Here is a 16027-nt window from a genome sequence, read left to right as displayed (position 1 = left end):
TTAGGTCATAAGCTTCTAGTGTTAACGTGAAGAAAACCCAAGCTTTTACGAGAGCAGAAATCAGTGAAGCAGATATCAGAGCACAAGTCAGAATTGGGGCTAGCAACAGTACATGGGCCAGGGTGTACATGCACATTTCCAGATATCATCAACAGTAATACAATCAAGGCACGGCAGAGGACAGGGAGATCTTTGCAGTGCTGATTTATGACATCTGAACGTGCATCAGATGGCAACAAGATCATATTGTACAGCAATTTCATCAGGTAACATGAATACAAAGCCAGCGAGAGGTGGTTAGAATGGGCTGGAAGGCCACAAGTCTGTGTAACCAATAGAGAGTCAGAGTACCGAGTGTGGGGACAAACAGTTGGGTAAAGAAAGTTCGTAGTCAACAAAGCATGCAGGAGTCGTGAGGCAAATAGCAAAATGCACAATCATTTTTTTTAACACAATGACTTGGGGCTAGCCATTGTAAGATCAGAGTCACTCGCCCCAACAGTGCCTGTGTGCTGGAGGAGAGCGAAAGCTCGGGAAGTGTCGTGGGGGTACCTGTACCAGACAGGGAGACAACCAGGGCAGACGGTGAACAGATCGCCAGGTGGAATCCAAGCAGCAGGCAACAGGAGTAGGTGTCACACCCACTTGGGAGAAGCTTTTATTTCTGGAGGCAAATGCCAGTGAATGGTCTCGGAACAGCAGGAGGGGGCTTCAATGCCTCTGGATTTGGGTGGGGTAGCCTGCCATTTGTTAGGCTTAAGGGCTTTGATACCTCTCGCTTCACACGTCAGTGCTAATTGAAGTTGTATCTCTTTGTCCTAGCAAGCTTGGTAGCCTTAGCATTCAGCCCTTATAAAGTAAAATATATACATCGATTTTTATTCTTGGCTTTTAAAAGTAAAAAAAAGTTTTGCTTCAGACTAAGCATTATTCACTCAGTTCCAGGTTGGATGGTGTCTTCAGGTTTCTGTTTGTTTGCTGTATAGTTTGAGAATAACAATCCTTGGGTGTAGGAAGCATTCCAAGTAATTCCATCCAAAATCAGGTTGTAGGTTTTGAGTTTTGATTTGGAGTGAAGATGATGTTGTTTATGGTAGCATACTGTATATGTCCCTACCAAAGAAATCCAAGTTTGTCTACTCTAAAGCTCTCTTTTCTTTTTGAAAAACATGCTGAAAAATGTGGGAGCTCATCTGCTCATGCATGACCTCTCCCCGGTGTAGAGTATGTTTTGCTCTCTTTAAGTCACACTACAGGATGTTTAACCCAAGAGATCACACCACTTTTATTTTTTATCTACACAGGAGGGTGAGCGAGTCAGAGGGGGAAAGAAAGGAAAGTAAATATGGAAATAAAAAAAGGGATATACATTTCTTTCAATATTTCAGGAGCCGAAGGGAAGAGTTGGAGAAAATATATCCTGTAACACTCCCTTCCCCTCCCCTCTCCTCTCCTTCCTCCATTCTTCTTTTTCCTGGAGTAGTGACCTCTATGGCCAATGCTTCTAGAATCATGCTATCAAATGCCACTGGCACAGGACACACTCACAGGAAACTCCACTGCACTGGCTGTTCCACAAGCAACACAAGGTTCGATACTGTGACCAAAACAGTAGTATTTGCGACCGTTTGACTTGGCAATGCGACACAGTGATTTTTTTTCTACCTGGACACGTTCGTTTTTGGTTCACAATTATCTTTTTACATTTTTTCTTTTCATGATTTATTCAAACAGTAATGTGCAATTGACCGAAAATAAACCAACTTTTTGAAGAGGAAACAATGGCACGGGATTGCCTGTGTGTGTGTGCAGTGCGAATAGGGCCCATACAGTCAGGTCCATAAATATTTGGACATTGACAAAGTTTTTATTTTAGCTATATAGCACAGCATGTTAGAGTTGAAATTAAAAACATTTGATGGTATTTACATTCCAAATCGGGTGAACGGTGTAGAAATTACAGCACAGTGGTCCCCGCCTTTTAAAGGAACCAAAAGTAATTGGACAATTGGCAGCTGGTCCATGGCCAGGTGTGTGTTATTCCCTCATTAGTTATTTTACAAGTAAGCAGATAAAAGGTCTAGAGTTGATTTCAAGCATGGCATTTGCATTTGGAATCTGTTGCTGTTAACCCTCAAAATGAAGTCCAAAGAGCTGTAACTGCCAGTGAAGCAAGCCATCATTAGAGCTAGCAAAAACATTTGGTGTGGCCAAATCAACTATTTGGTACGTTCTTAAAAAGAATGCACTGGTGAGCTCAGGAACACCAAAAGGCCCGGGAGACCACGGAAAACAACTGTGGTGGATGACAGAAGAATTCTTTCCCTCGTGAAGGAAAAACCCCTTCACAACAGTTGGGCCAGATCAAGAACACCCTCCAGGAGGTAGGCGTATCTGTGTCAAAGTCAACAATCAAGAGAAGACTTCACCAGAGTAAATACATAGGGTTTACCACAAGATGTAAACCATTGATAAGCCTCACAAACAGGAAGACCAGGTTAGAGTTTGCCAAAAAACAAAGCCTGTACAGTTCTGGAACAACATCCTATGGACAAATGAGACAAAGATTAACTTGTACCAGAATGATGGGAAGAGAAGAGTATGGAGAAGGGAAGGAACTGCTCACCGTATTCTTAAAATCGGCAGACTCAATAGCGTTGGTTTCTCTAACGACTCCTTCGCCTGGTTCACTAAGTACTTCTCAGATAGAGTTCAGTATGTCACAGGGTTCAATTCTCGGGCCGACTCTTTTCTCTGTATATATCAGTGATGTCGCTCTTGCTGCGGGTGATTCTTTGATCCACCTCTACGCAGATGACACCATTCTGTATACATCTGGCCATTTTTTGGACACTGTATTAACTAACCTCCAGATGAGGAGGATCAACGCCATACAACACTCCTTCCGTGGCCTCCAACTGCTCTTAAATGCTAGGAAAACTAAATGCATGCTCTTCAACCGATAGCTGCCCGCACCCGCCCGCCCGACTAGCATCAATACTCTGGACGCGTAGAATATGTGGACAACTATAAATACCTAGGTGTCTGGCTAGACTGTAAACTCTCCTTCCAAGCTCACATTAAGCATCTCCAATCCAAAGTTAAATCTAGAATCAGCTTCCTATTTCGCAACAAAGCCTCCTTCACTCATGCTGCCAAACTTACTCTCGTAAAACGGACTATCCTACCGATCCTTGACTTCAGAGATGTAATTTACAAATTAGCTTCCAACACTCTACTCAGCAAATTGGATGCAGTCTATCACAGTGCCATCTGTTTTGTCACCAAAGCCCCATATACTACCCAACACTGCGACCTGTATGCTCTCCTTGGCTGGTCCTCACTACATATTCGTTGCCAAACCCACTGGCTCCAGGTCATCTATAAGTCTTTGCTAGGTATATCTCTGCCTTATCTCAGCTCACTGGTCACCATAGCAACACCCACCCGTAGCACACGCTCCAGCAGGTATATTTCACTGGTCATCCCCAAAGCCAACACCTATTTTGGCCACCTTTCCTTCCAGTTCTCTGCTGCTGCCAATGACTGGAACGAATTGCAATAATCACTGAAGTTGGAGACTTATCTCCCTCACTAATTAGCGGTCAGAGCAGCTTACCAAACGCCACAGCTGTACACAGCCCATCTGTAAATAGCCCATCCAACCATCTACCTACCTCATCCCCATATTTGTTTTTCTGCTCTTTTGCACACCAGTATTTCTACTTGCACATCCCTGTCGACACATATCACTCCAGTGTAAATTGCTAAATTGTAATTACTTCACCACTATTGGCCTATTTATTGCCTTACCTCCTTACTTCATTTGCACACACTGTATACAGATTTTTCTATTGTGTTATTGACTGAATGTTTGTTTATCCCATGTGTAACTCTGTGTTGTTGTTTTTGTTGCACTGCTTTGCTTTATCCTGGCCAGGTCGCAGTTGTAAATGAGAACTTGTTCTCAACTGGCCTACCTGGTTAAATGAAGGTGAAATAAATAAATTATCCGAAGCATACCACCTCATCTGTGAAGCATGGTGGAGGTAGCGTTATGGCTTGGGAGTGTATGGCTGCCAATGGAACTACTTCCCTTGTATTTATTGATGATGGGACTGCTGACAAAAGCAGCAGGATGAATTCTGAAATGCTTAGGGCTATTCTATCTCCTTTAGATTCAGCCAAATGCTTCAAAACTCATTGGACGGCGCTTCACAGTGCAGATGGACAATGACCCGAAGCATACTGCTAAAGCAATGCAATACTTTTTAAGGAAAAGTGGAATGTTCTGCAATGACCAAGTCAATCACCTGACTTGAATCCAACAAGCAGGAACTGAAGACAGCTGCAGTAAAGGCCTGGCAGACCATCACTAGGGAAGAAACCCAGCATCTGGTGATGTCTATGGGTTCCAGACTTCAGGCAGCCATCGACTGCAAAGGATTTGTAACCAAGTATAAAAACTCACAATTTAATTTATGATTGTCAGTTTGTCCAATTACTTTGAGCCCCTAAAAATGGTGGTGGTGGTGGGGGCTATGTATAAAACATGGTTAGATGAACATAAAGATGAAAGTCTACACTTAAAGCACATCTTGATTGTTTCCTTTCAAATCCATTGTGGCGGCATACAGAGCCAAAATGATGCAAATTGTGTGACTGTCCAAATACTTATGGACCTGACTGTATGTTTACCACTTTGTGTAGCTGTTAGCAATGCTAATGATAGCCTAACCATCTTCGGGTCAATGGAAATACAATTAAAAGTGAACTACAAAGTAGCCTATGCCTACCTGGCAGAAACACAGTGGTGGAAAAAGTATGTAATTGTCATACTTGAGTAAAAGTAAAGATACCTTAATAGAAAATGACTCAAGTAAAAGTCATCCAGTAAAATGTGTGTGAATTGGACCATTTTCTTGTCCTGCTAAGCATTCAAAATGTAACGAGTACTTTTGGGTGTCAGAGAAAATGTATGGAGTAAAAAGTACATTATTTTCTTTAGGAATGTAGTTCTTTAGGAAGTAAAAAGGTAAAAAATATAAATAGTAAAGTACAGATACCCCAAAAAACTACTTAAGTAGTACTTTAAAGTATTTTTACTTAAATGGATCAGACAATGTCGTTTTTATTGATCTGTTTGTCAGTGTCAGCAGAATAGGCTACCCTGTAATTTAGTCATTTAAAAAAAGATTCTGCTAATGTCTCCAGTCATATAGTGTAGTAGAATTGAATGAAATGTGTTCATCAAAGGCCAAGAAACATATCTACATGCTCAAGCATGCATTGAACAGTCTTTTTTTGCGAACAGTGATTGAGTTATATTATTAGCCTAAATTATGACTATCCAATATACTCATCACATTAGGAAATCTTACAGAAGTCTGCAAATGCGCTAATGCAAATGTGGTGATGCAAATGCGGTGATCCTTTATTATAAAAGGTGCATTTTTATGGTGTAAATTTTCTTCCCCAAACCTGAAACTCACGCGCCACCTATGGCTACAAAAACACAGCTAGTCAAACAACAGTATGGCTGTTAAAGGGTACACCTGAAAACCTCTTTGGGCTAGGGGGCAGTACTTTGACGTCCGGATGAAAAGTGTGCCCAAAGTAAACTGCCTGTTACTCAGGCCCAGAAGCTAGGATATGCATATAATTGGTAGGTTTGGATAGAAAACACTCTAGTTTCTAAAACTGTTAAACTGTTTAATGTCTGAGTATAACAGAACTGATATGGCAGGCAAAACCCAGAGGACAAACCATCAAAAAGCCTACCACTGTTTCCAATGGCTGTCATGTTTATTATGAGGCGAAATCCTCCCAGATTACAGTTCCTAGGGCTTCCACTAGATGTCAACAGTCTTTCATTTTAGTCTGGAATTGGTAGTTTTTCTAAGTGGCTCACATTTTGGCTGTAGTGTTTTCATGCGTGTGGATGAGAGTGCATTATTTGTTGTTTATCTCCGGTAATGAACATACTATTCTCTTGAACATACTATTCTCTGTCTTAAATTTGATCATTTATTTACGTATTATGGCACCTTAGGTTTGATTATAAATGTTGTTTGACTTGTTTGGATAAGTTTATTGGTAACGTTTGGGATTCATTTTGTATGCATTTTGAATCCGCATTTTGGTGGATTATTGAATGAAGCGCGCTAGCTAAACTGAGTTTTTGGGGATATAAAGAATGACATTATCGAACAAAATGACTATTTGTGATGTAGCTGGGACCTTTGAGGGCCAACAGAAAAAGATCTTCAAAGGTAGGGCATTTATTATATCGCTATTTCTGACTTTCGTGGTTGAAAAATGTTTTTCATGCTTTTGTATGCGAGACGCTGTCCTCAGATAATCGTATGGTGTGCTTTTGCCTTAAATTATTTTTGAAATCTGACACAGCGGCAGGATTAACAAGAAGTTAAGCTTTATTTTGATGTATGGCACTTGTATTTTCATGAATGTTAAATATTTATATCTCTGTAATTTGAATTTCGCGCTCTGCAATTTCACAGGATATTGTCGAGGTGGGTCGCTAGCGGAACGCCTGCGCCAGAAAGGTTAAAGGGTAACTACAGAAAACAAAATCTAAATTTCTCAGGTTTTTTCCAGACCTCAAATTGTTCCCTGATGTGGTTTAAGCATTGTTGTAGACATAGATTAAAAAAAAATATTTTTCTAAAATTCTACCCTCTAGAGGATTTAGCAGAAAATAACACATGGCACTTTGAAATATGCAAAAAATACGTTTTTCACTTTCTTTTCTTTGCTGTAAATCTATCAAAATCAACATAAGAACACAAGGGCATGCTAATAAAAAAATGGCTAGTCATGATTAGCCTGGTTCTGTATGGAATGCAGGCACATTATGGAACACAGGCCAGGTCATTATCAATGATCATGTTTTTTTTTTTTATGATTGGTGCAACCAAATCATTGGTAGCATCAGTGGGACCAGTGGAAAAGGTAAGTTTAATACACTGCAATGACTGGGAACATACCACAAAATTGTATTCCCTGTCTGTCCTCCTCCGTAAGATCCCCTTCAACACGATCTTCTCTACATGCACGGCTGTGAGGAGCGAGGGAAGAGGATTAGCACATACTGTACAGTCTTATTGGAACTGCTTCACAGTAATAATAGTTAAATATATGGGGCTGTGCATACAGTTGTAATTTTCTTCCCAATTGACTGCGAGGAATTTGTAACACTGTGGGGGTGGGTGTGTGTGTATACATTTGTGTGTTCTTCACTGGCTTACCTTCCCTTTGGGCCCTTCTGCTGGGGGGTGTCTGGCTGGCGTGGCGAGCCTGTCCCTGTGCCTGCGTCCTCTCACCAAGACTGGCCTCGATGGTGACTGCTGCTGGGCCATGCTCCTCTGCTTTCTGGGCCTTGTTGTGCTGTCGGAACACAAAGGGACTAGTGAGTAGAAAGCTTTCAACATCACAGCTGTACTCGGGCATTTAAAAGATGACATCCCACACAGCAAGGTCACCAAGATTAATCAAACTATCAAGCTCCCAGAACATCTGTCAGGTGTGAGCGAATACTAAAATGTTGCCGCTTGTGCCATTGTTGCAGTGGTGCTTTTGTCCGTCTGGGACCCATGCCGTTGTTCATAAGTTGGTCTTTGAACACTTGCATATGGGATGAGACATACAGCAGCCAGCCCTCCACCACACACTCACACAGCTTGGGTTGCAAAGGGTTGGAAACTTTCCGGTATATTTCTGGAATGTTTCCATGGGAAGTTAAGCCCGGGAATTTGGGGAATTTTGCTTAAATTCATCAAAAAAAGTTAGCTTATAACAATTAACCCTTTTTGTGGGATACACAAGGCAATTCTAGGTCTTGTGGCATATTTTGGTTGAACTGTCCCCAATTCAATGGAATTGCAACCCTCTGCATGCACAGTGCATGCTTCCATCACATGTGCAGCTGATTCTCAAGATCTTGCACACTAATGAGATGCTATTGAGCCCACACCACTACACTGTCTGAGCCAAGGACTACATGCTTTCTGGTAAGTTTTGATTACAATACTGGGTGGGGTGAATATATTTTAGGACATACATAATTATTTGTTAACTAGTAAATAGTATCCTACAGCAAAGTGTTTTTAAATAATTTCTAACTTGTTAACAATTTCTGCTAGTTTTAGCTAGCTTGAGCCTGCTAACAGAGGAGTGTTAATTCACCTGTTTCCATACAGGTTTCATTTTAAAACATTTATCTTACAAAGGAGTTGTTTAATCTAACTGCTTAACTATTTATCTGTACATGGAATTGTATTTATTTCTTTTTTTTACTCTCTTTCCCCTCCCTTAATCTTAACAGGAAAATGCCACGGGCACTATCTGATGTGTGGAGACATTTCACTGCAGCGAAGCTGTGCACATTTGAAAATACTGTCCCAAATCATATGTGAAGAATGCAACAAAGATGCAGAATCATCTGGCCAAGTACATAAAGTTCCCTCAGCGCTCACAACAAGCAACCTCTGACAAAAGTCTCTCCACTTCTACTCAAGGTGAAAATGATGAATCAGACACCTTATCGATAGCAACAGCTCATGGTCCTTCTGGAATCAAAGTTTTTTTTGACTCAATGGAGGAACATAGAGAAATGCTGATGAATGTCTTGCTCGAGCTGTATATGTAACTGGTTCACCTTTGGTGCTCAAAGGCAATGTGTATTGGAAGAGATTTCTGAATGTTCTTCGCCCAGCATACACCCCTCCAACCAGACATGCTTAATCTACTAATTTGCTGGATGCAGAGTTCAACAGAGTTCAAGTGAAGGTCAAGCAAATCATAGAGAAAGCAGAGTGTATTGCAATCATCTCTAATGGGTGGTCAAATGTTCGTGGGCAAAGAATAATTTAATTCATAATCTCCACCCCTCAACAAGTATTCTACAAGAGCACAGACATAAGGGACAACAGACACCAGTCTCTACATTTCAGGTGAGCTGAAGACAGTCATCAATGACCTTGGACCACAGCAGGTATTTGCACTGGTGAAAGACAATGCTGCGAACATGAAGGCTGCTTGGTCTAAAGTGGAGGAGTCCTACCCTCACATCACATCCATTGGCTGTGCTGCTCATGCAATGAATCTGCTCCTCAAGGACATCATGGCACGGAAAACAATGGATACCCTCTACAAGAGAGCCAAGGAAATGCTTAGGTATGCGAATGGTCATCAAGTTATAGCAGCAATCTACCTCACCAAGCAAAGTGAGAAGAATAAGAGCACCACATTGAAGCTGCCCAGCAACATCCGTCGGGGTGGTGTTGTCATCATGTTTGACAGTCTCCTGGAGGGGAAGGAGTCTCTCCAAGAAATGGCCATATCAGACTGTCGAGAGGATTCTCCTGGATGATATATTTTGGGAGAGAATGGTAAGCCTGAAACTCCTGAAACCTATAGCAGTAGACATTGTACAGATTGATGGAGACAATGCCATCCTGTCTGATGTTCAGTCTCTGCTTGCAAAAGAGAAGAAATCTGTACTGCCTTGCCCACTTCACTGTTGCTCCAAGCAGAGGAAACTACAGTTCTGAAATGCATCAAAAGCGTGAAGACTTCTGCCTGAAACCCTTACATGCCGCAGTGTACATGTTGGACCTCAAGTATGCTGGCAAGAGCATCCTGTCTGGTGCAGAGATCAACAAGGCCTATGGTGTCATCACTACCGTCTCTTGCCACCTTGGTCTAGATGAGGGCAAGGTTCTTGGCAGTCTGGCAAAGTACACTTCCAAGCAAGGGCTTTGGGATGGAGATGCAATATGGCAGTCATGCCAACATATCACATCAGCCACTTGGTGGAAGGGACTTGGTGGATCTGAGGTTCTTTCCCCTGTTGCCTCTATCATCCTCCAAATCCCACCAACATCAGCCGCCTCAGAGCACAACTGGTCCTTGTTTGGGAACAAACACACCAAAGCACGTAACAGGCTGACCAATACAAGGGTTGATGGCCATCCATTTGAGGCTTTTTGACCAGCCATCCTCAACAAGGTTGGAAAGTGGCAGGACATTGAGGAGGTGATAAAATATTTTAAAATGTTGAAAGATAATGATTACATAATTCCACTCTGAAACCTTATAATTGTATGAAATTGATTAGAATCATAAAATTATAATCTGATGATGCGTGTGGTTTTAGTCCGAATTAACAATGTATCTGTATAGTGGAAAAACGCACTGTCTGAGCAAGGCGTGGTTTAGAATTTGAACTTGTATGTGTGTGCCGAAGAAAAAAAACGAGAACAATTAAACTGTGTTTGAACCGATCTGGCTAGGCCTCTGAGAAATGTATGATAGCATAGGGAGTACTTCTCAAGGTTCCCCTAATCTCGGGGGAATGGAACGGTCGCCTGGGTAGTGATACACAGTGGTGAGAACTATGGAGAAGGATAAAACTCACCTACTGTTTGGTGGTATGTATGTGCGTAGGATACCTACTGTTGGTGTGTATGTATGTGCGTAGGATATGTACTGTTTGTGTGGAAGTATGTGCGCAGCTATAAAATGGATGTCTTTGTATAAGGAACTGTACTATCTTTTAGTCTTTGACTAATTATTATTAAACCCATGGTTTTACAGATCTCGGGATTGGTCAGAGCTATTGATTATCAGTTATTATCATTGGGATTGAACATTCTCATGACAGGAGGTCCAGGGAGAAGACATGGAAGCATGAGAGGAAGACACCCAAAGCTTTAGTTTCTAAGCTATCATTTTATAGATGTACGCTGAAAATATTTTGGGGAGATGCGATGGATCACTGGGGATCATTCAATATTCCCTTTCTTGTTGTTCAGTGAAATCATCACATGTGAAGTCAACTCATTTAATTAAAAGTTCAATTTGTAAGTAAATTGTTTTGTTTTTTATTTCTATTGGAAGGTTTTAATCATTTGCAAATATGTCTACTTATGATAAGGTAAAAGGTTTATGTTTCTGTCTCCATATGATATGGTAAATATATCCAATGCAAAAAAGATCTACATTTAAATGGTATTAATATTAATTTGCATATATTCCCACGGAAAGTTTCCACCTCTGAATATTCCCCAAAAAGTGCAACCCTAAACACAGTATTAATGTACTTCATTACATCCTTGATAGAATCAGCATTTACATATTCATAATTGATCATGGGTTTTGCTGCATCAATTCCCAGAGATCTCTTTTTGCACACACACACGCCCTGCTTGCAGCCCATGAGAAGGGGTCAGGGCTTTGGTCCCTGGCTATCAGCTAGGAGGCAGAGCTGACAAACAGACTGACAGTTATGCCTCCGCTGAAGGTCATGGGAGAACAGAACACAGTTCAGCCCTGGCATATCAGTGCAACACAAGCCCCAACACAAGCCAGAGGAGAGAGAGGGGACAGATACAGTAGTGCTATTGGAGAACTGGTACTAGGGCTTATATGATAATAGCAAAAGCCTAGTTCTGTATGCTTCAAATATACCAGGGGAAAACCAACCATAGCATTCAATAGATGGATAGCCTTGGTCCTATATCAGTGGCACTTGAATGATGCCAAACACAACAAAACAAAGCGACCACATCAGCTTCTGCTGGCTTGAAGCGTTTCCTCCCTCTTTACATTTGACATGGTCCAGGAACAACAACTGTCTTACAAATGGGAGCTCTGATTTAATTTGGCATTAACTCGACATCTGCTGCTGCTGCAGTGGAGAGAGGTGATTCACCATGAGGCCATCAAGGTCTATTTCTGGAACGGGTTAGTCAGTGGACATCACTCTTTTTCATCCAACACGGTTCAGTGGAGATTGATGTAATGAACTGCATGTTGAACTGCAGAGGGAGTCTCTCTATGAGCCTGCTTACAGTTGGGTAAATCCACTTGAATTCTATAACTTTTTGACAGCACCGCTTTTGATATGAACAAAACTTTCCATAAATGTTTGTCCATTGTAGAAGTACTCAAAGTGACTTTTTGGACCTAGATGCCAAAACATTCAAGAGATAAAAGGTGCTCAAAGTTTACCTATTTTGCATACGCCACCACCATAACATGAGATACCAATGTCTTCATCAGTAGAAATTAAATGGTTGAGATTGATAACACTTAAAAGCTTACAAACTGGGTTGTCAAACTATTTCATAATTCACGTTTAAGGTTAAAAAATTCAAAAAAATGCATAAGCTCATATTTTTTTAATATTCACATATGCTGTGGCTTAGACCCTACTTACATCTGAGGTTTTAGTGTTGTGACCGCAATCGGTTGAGACAACATGCTCTTGAATACAGGGCGAGTGTCATGTTTTTGCTGATAAATGGACTAAAATGGGAATAGAATTGAAATTTCTACTTTCAAATGGTGCCACAAAGACGGTTGGAGGTCCACACCAGTGTAGGTTGGTAGGAGGAGCTATAGGAGGACGGGCTCATTGTAATGGCTTGCATGGAATCATTGGAACGGTATCAAACACAAACATATGGAAACCACGTCTGACTCCGTTCCATTTATGCCATTCCAATGACCCCGTCCTCCTTTAGCTCCTCCAACCAGCCTCCTCTGGACCACACATCAGAGAGTGTTGAATTGAATGGGAATATCCGTTGTTTAAATTATACTGTCAACCCATCAACAATTTACTATTGAAATCATATAAATATAGATCATAGAATAGACATGACCATTTAAGATCACATTCAACAGTGGGTGGACCGGCCGCCATCTTTGTGGTAGTAATTAGAAGTAAAAATTTAAATTCAAGTTAAATGTCAATGGTGTACCAGCTAAATTACAGTGGTCTGAAGGGATAGGTCCATTCTATTTCTATTATTGAAATGACACCCACCCTGTATTCAAGAGCATGTTGTCTCTCAACCAATGGCGGACACACCACAAAAACCTCAGGTGATGGAAAGTAGGGTCTAAGCTACAACATGTAAATATGAAAAAAAGATAACTGATGTGATAGATTGTTGATGTTAAAAGGTTTTTACAAAAAGCTATTATTTATTTATTTTCATTATAAAATAGTTTGACAACCCTGTTTGTAGGCTTTTAAATTATATCAGACTATTTATATTTTTGAATGATGAAGACATCGATGTCTAATGGTATGGTATGCTAAATGGGTCAACATTGAGCTGAGCATCTCCTAAATGTATTGACATTCTGGTCCAAAAAGTCTCTTTCTGACCACTTCTTCCCTGGGCAAAGATATATGGGAAGATGTGTTTAAATCAAAGCGGGACGCTGTAAAAAAAAGTACATTAATTCAAATTCAAAGTTAGAAAATAACCCAAGTATGTGAAGTAAGATTTTCGTCTCTTCGACATCAGATTTGCATTCTTCCTATTTACACTATCCTACCTGTCCTATACATTGGACACAGCAACACATGTTGGAGATTCACCCTCTTACCCAAGCAATTCCACCTGGTGTAGCCTAGGCAACAACAAAAAAAAGGCCAGTACTTGAGCAAGTACCTCATTAGTAAACTCCTAGGAATTGAGAGCTCCAATTGTGGTCACTCTAGGCTCAGAGTGACTGAACTCTCTTCTTTGCTGGTAAACTGCGGGGGTGGAGAGGGTGGATTGGGACAGTGTTTGCTATAACAACACATTAAAACCTCACGCCATTTCACTTGAGCGCTAGTAGCTGTTCTTCAGATCATAATTGCAGGCTATGAGAGTGTAAGTATATCTGAGTTGTGAGGTTGTGTGCTGCTGGCTTCAACATCTTTCTCCAAGTGGCTAAATATGACATCAGGCACACATAGAGATGTAACTATTTCAGTGGACAAGTGGGTCAACAACACTACAGTCAACATGGATGATTGCCCAACACAGAACTGTATTAAAACTATACTAGAAACACAAGTGGAAATAGGACGTGACCACGGGTTGTCACAGAAATGTTCTGTATATAGCCTATTCAAAGTACGGAGAAAATAAAATCATGGATGTGTCTGTTATTTTTATAGCCTACACAGTGACAAGTACCACTCCAATACAAATATAGGCCTGCAATCAGTATAAAGTCATAAGGCATTTGCTTTCACCTGGCCAAATAGCTTGTTTAAATCAGTAAAGGCGAGTAGACAAGGAGAAGAGAGGACACCCTGTTAAGATGCAGCACCCCAAGAAGGAAATCCCTCTCTGTCAACAAACTGAGACCCTGGCTGGCCTCCCCGTATCCTATATTCTGCAGTCAGTCACCTAATGCTCAGTTGGTTTCAAGCCCTTGGCTTCCAGCATGGTTTTGAGCCCCACACTCGGACATAACTTCCTTCTCCCTGTAGAGTCGCCAGGCCTGCAGTGCAGTAGGCCACAAGGCCAAATACCTTGCACGCAGCACAGCACATAACTCTTTGTGAAATGCCCGTAAAGACGAGCAAGTGTATTTCGGGGGGTTGATTCCATGGTGGCGTTTTGTATTGGAGGAGATGACAACCAGTCCCCTGTAACACTATTAAATTCCTAGCATAGGGCATAGCGGCTGTTATACAACGGGTGGGTCTAATCCTGAATGCAGATTGGTTAAAAGTGCATTCCAGCCAGTGTCTATTCCACAAGTATGTTCAAGCACTCTTGAGTGGGGATTTTCCACACCTAGCGAGAATTCTGGATATTTCCATGAATATGTCACACACTCTAAAAGACCAAATGAGATGTGCAGCCTTACTTAGGGCCATCAATGGATGGATCAATTCATAAGCCACAAAAAAAAAACTGTATTCCAAAAGGAAGAGTGCTTGTTGGTGCAAAAGCTGATTAATTTGAACAAATACGGCATCTTCCCCCATCTGTCAAATGTCAACAATTGAGAACTAGCCATACTCTTTCAGCCTTTTGTAAGACATTGGGATATAATACTCATCATTGTGGGGGTGATAGCCCCCCCTCCCAATAGTATGGCATTGGTTGAAGTTCAATTTTAAATTAAAATATCTAAGCCAATATGACACCAATGTCAATGAAAATTCGCAAATCAACTTGGAGGTAAACACTCTCCCCGCCTAGTCATGAGCCGTCCGGCTGATACAGAGAACTATGTAGCATATTTTTAACACGTTCATTAGCATTGGGGAAAAACACAATTTCTTGCCTTGACCTAGCTCAATATCTAGTCATTGGATAAGAAAGAGCCTACAGCATCCACAAAGTGACCACTAGACTTTCCACCTTTCGGTCAGAATAAGTTTGTAGGAGCAACAGTTTGAATAAAATGTATCGCTCCCAAGTACTCAAAACGATTTGCTACCTTTTTGTAGAATTTATGACAATGCAGGCATATTTTCAGTCGAATCTCAACGATTTCTAAAACTGTACCAAAGCACATGGGTTGCAACAGCAATAGTAGCTAGCTAAACACCAGTTGGATGAGAGCAAAGCAAAGGAAGCTAGCTATATTTTGCTATGGAAGGTTTTTCACATGGCTGAAGTCATCAGTGTAAACTGTTGGCGTTGACATGTTCGTGTCATCAAAGCACAAACAAATAAGCAGAAATAAGATAGTGAATGTCCTTGGTTGCTATTGCCAGTTAGCTAGCCAACTAACATTAGCCAGTAACTTAGCTACAAGCCAACAAGCCTGAAATATTAGCTGCATGGACAGATCGTGCACTGGCACAACTCAATGTTGACAATATCCCCCACATCCTTCCACAATGCACAGCTAGCTAAATAAAGTTCATAATCACCAACAAACTTTGGGAAACTGCTAATGTATAATACATGCAATGGGCATTGCTCATCTAACAATAACTTTAGCTAACATTACTCCATACATACCCTAGTCATGTTGATTATGTGTGTATTCTCCAGGAGCGAGATTGCGAGATTATTTTGTTAAAATCTCTACGGGGTTAGTGTGCCCCCCACGGGACGGTTGAGATAACGTGCGCTAATGTGATTCGCATTAAATTGTAAGTAACAAGAACATTTCCCAGGAGATAGACATGTCTTATATGGGCAGAAAGCTTAAATGTTTGTTGATCTAACTGCACTGCCCAATTTACAGT

General features: G+C 41.1%; 1 protein-coding gene across 27 annotated transcripts in view; it reads right to left on the bottom strand.

Annotated features, from left to right (window-relative positions):
• The window catches only part of LOC110489808 (zinc finger CCHC domain-containing protein 2), a 65669-nt gene that overhangs the window by 42625 nt on the left and 7017 nt on the right, over window positions 1-16027 (bottom strand). For all 27 annotated transcript variants that reach the window (XR_016486594.1, XR_016486596.1, XR_016486602.1 and 24 more), the window contains exons 2-3: window positions 7269-7407; window positions 7008-7078 (exon numbers count right to left, since the gene is read on the bottom strand). Coding sequence is in view for 16 of the 27 variants with exons in the window: in XM_090199634.1 (XP_090055760.1) it covers window positions 7008-7078; window positions 7269-7407 (210 nt within the window). In the remaining 11 variants the exon portion in view is untranslated. The remainder of the gene's footprint in view (window positions 1-7007; window positions 7079-7268; window positions 7408-16027) is intronic.

This window comes from Oncorhynchus mykiss, chromosome 15, assembly GCF_057628025.1.
Source record: "Oncorhynchus mykiss isolate SJ-2025 chromosome 15, ASM5762802v1, whole genome shotgun sequence".
Classification (NCBI taxonomy): domain Eukaryota; kingdom Metazoa; phylum Chordata; class Actinopteri; order Salmoniformes; family Salmonidae; genus Oncorhynchus; species Oncorhynchus mykiss.
The sequence above is the reverse complement of the archived record's forward strand: the minus strand, read 5'-3'. Positions and strand labels throughout refer to the sequence as shown.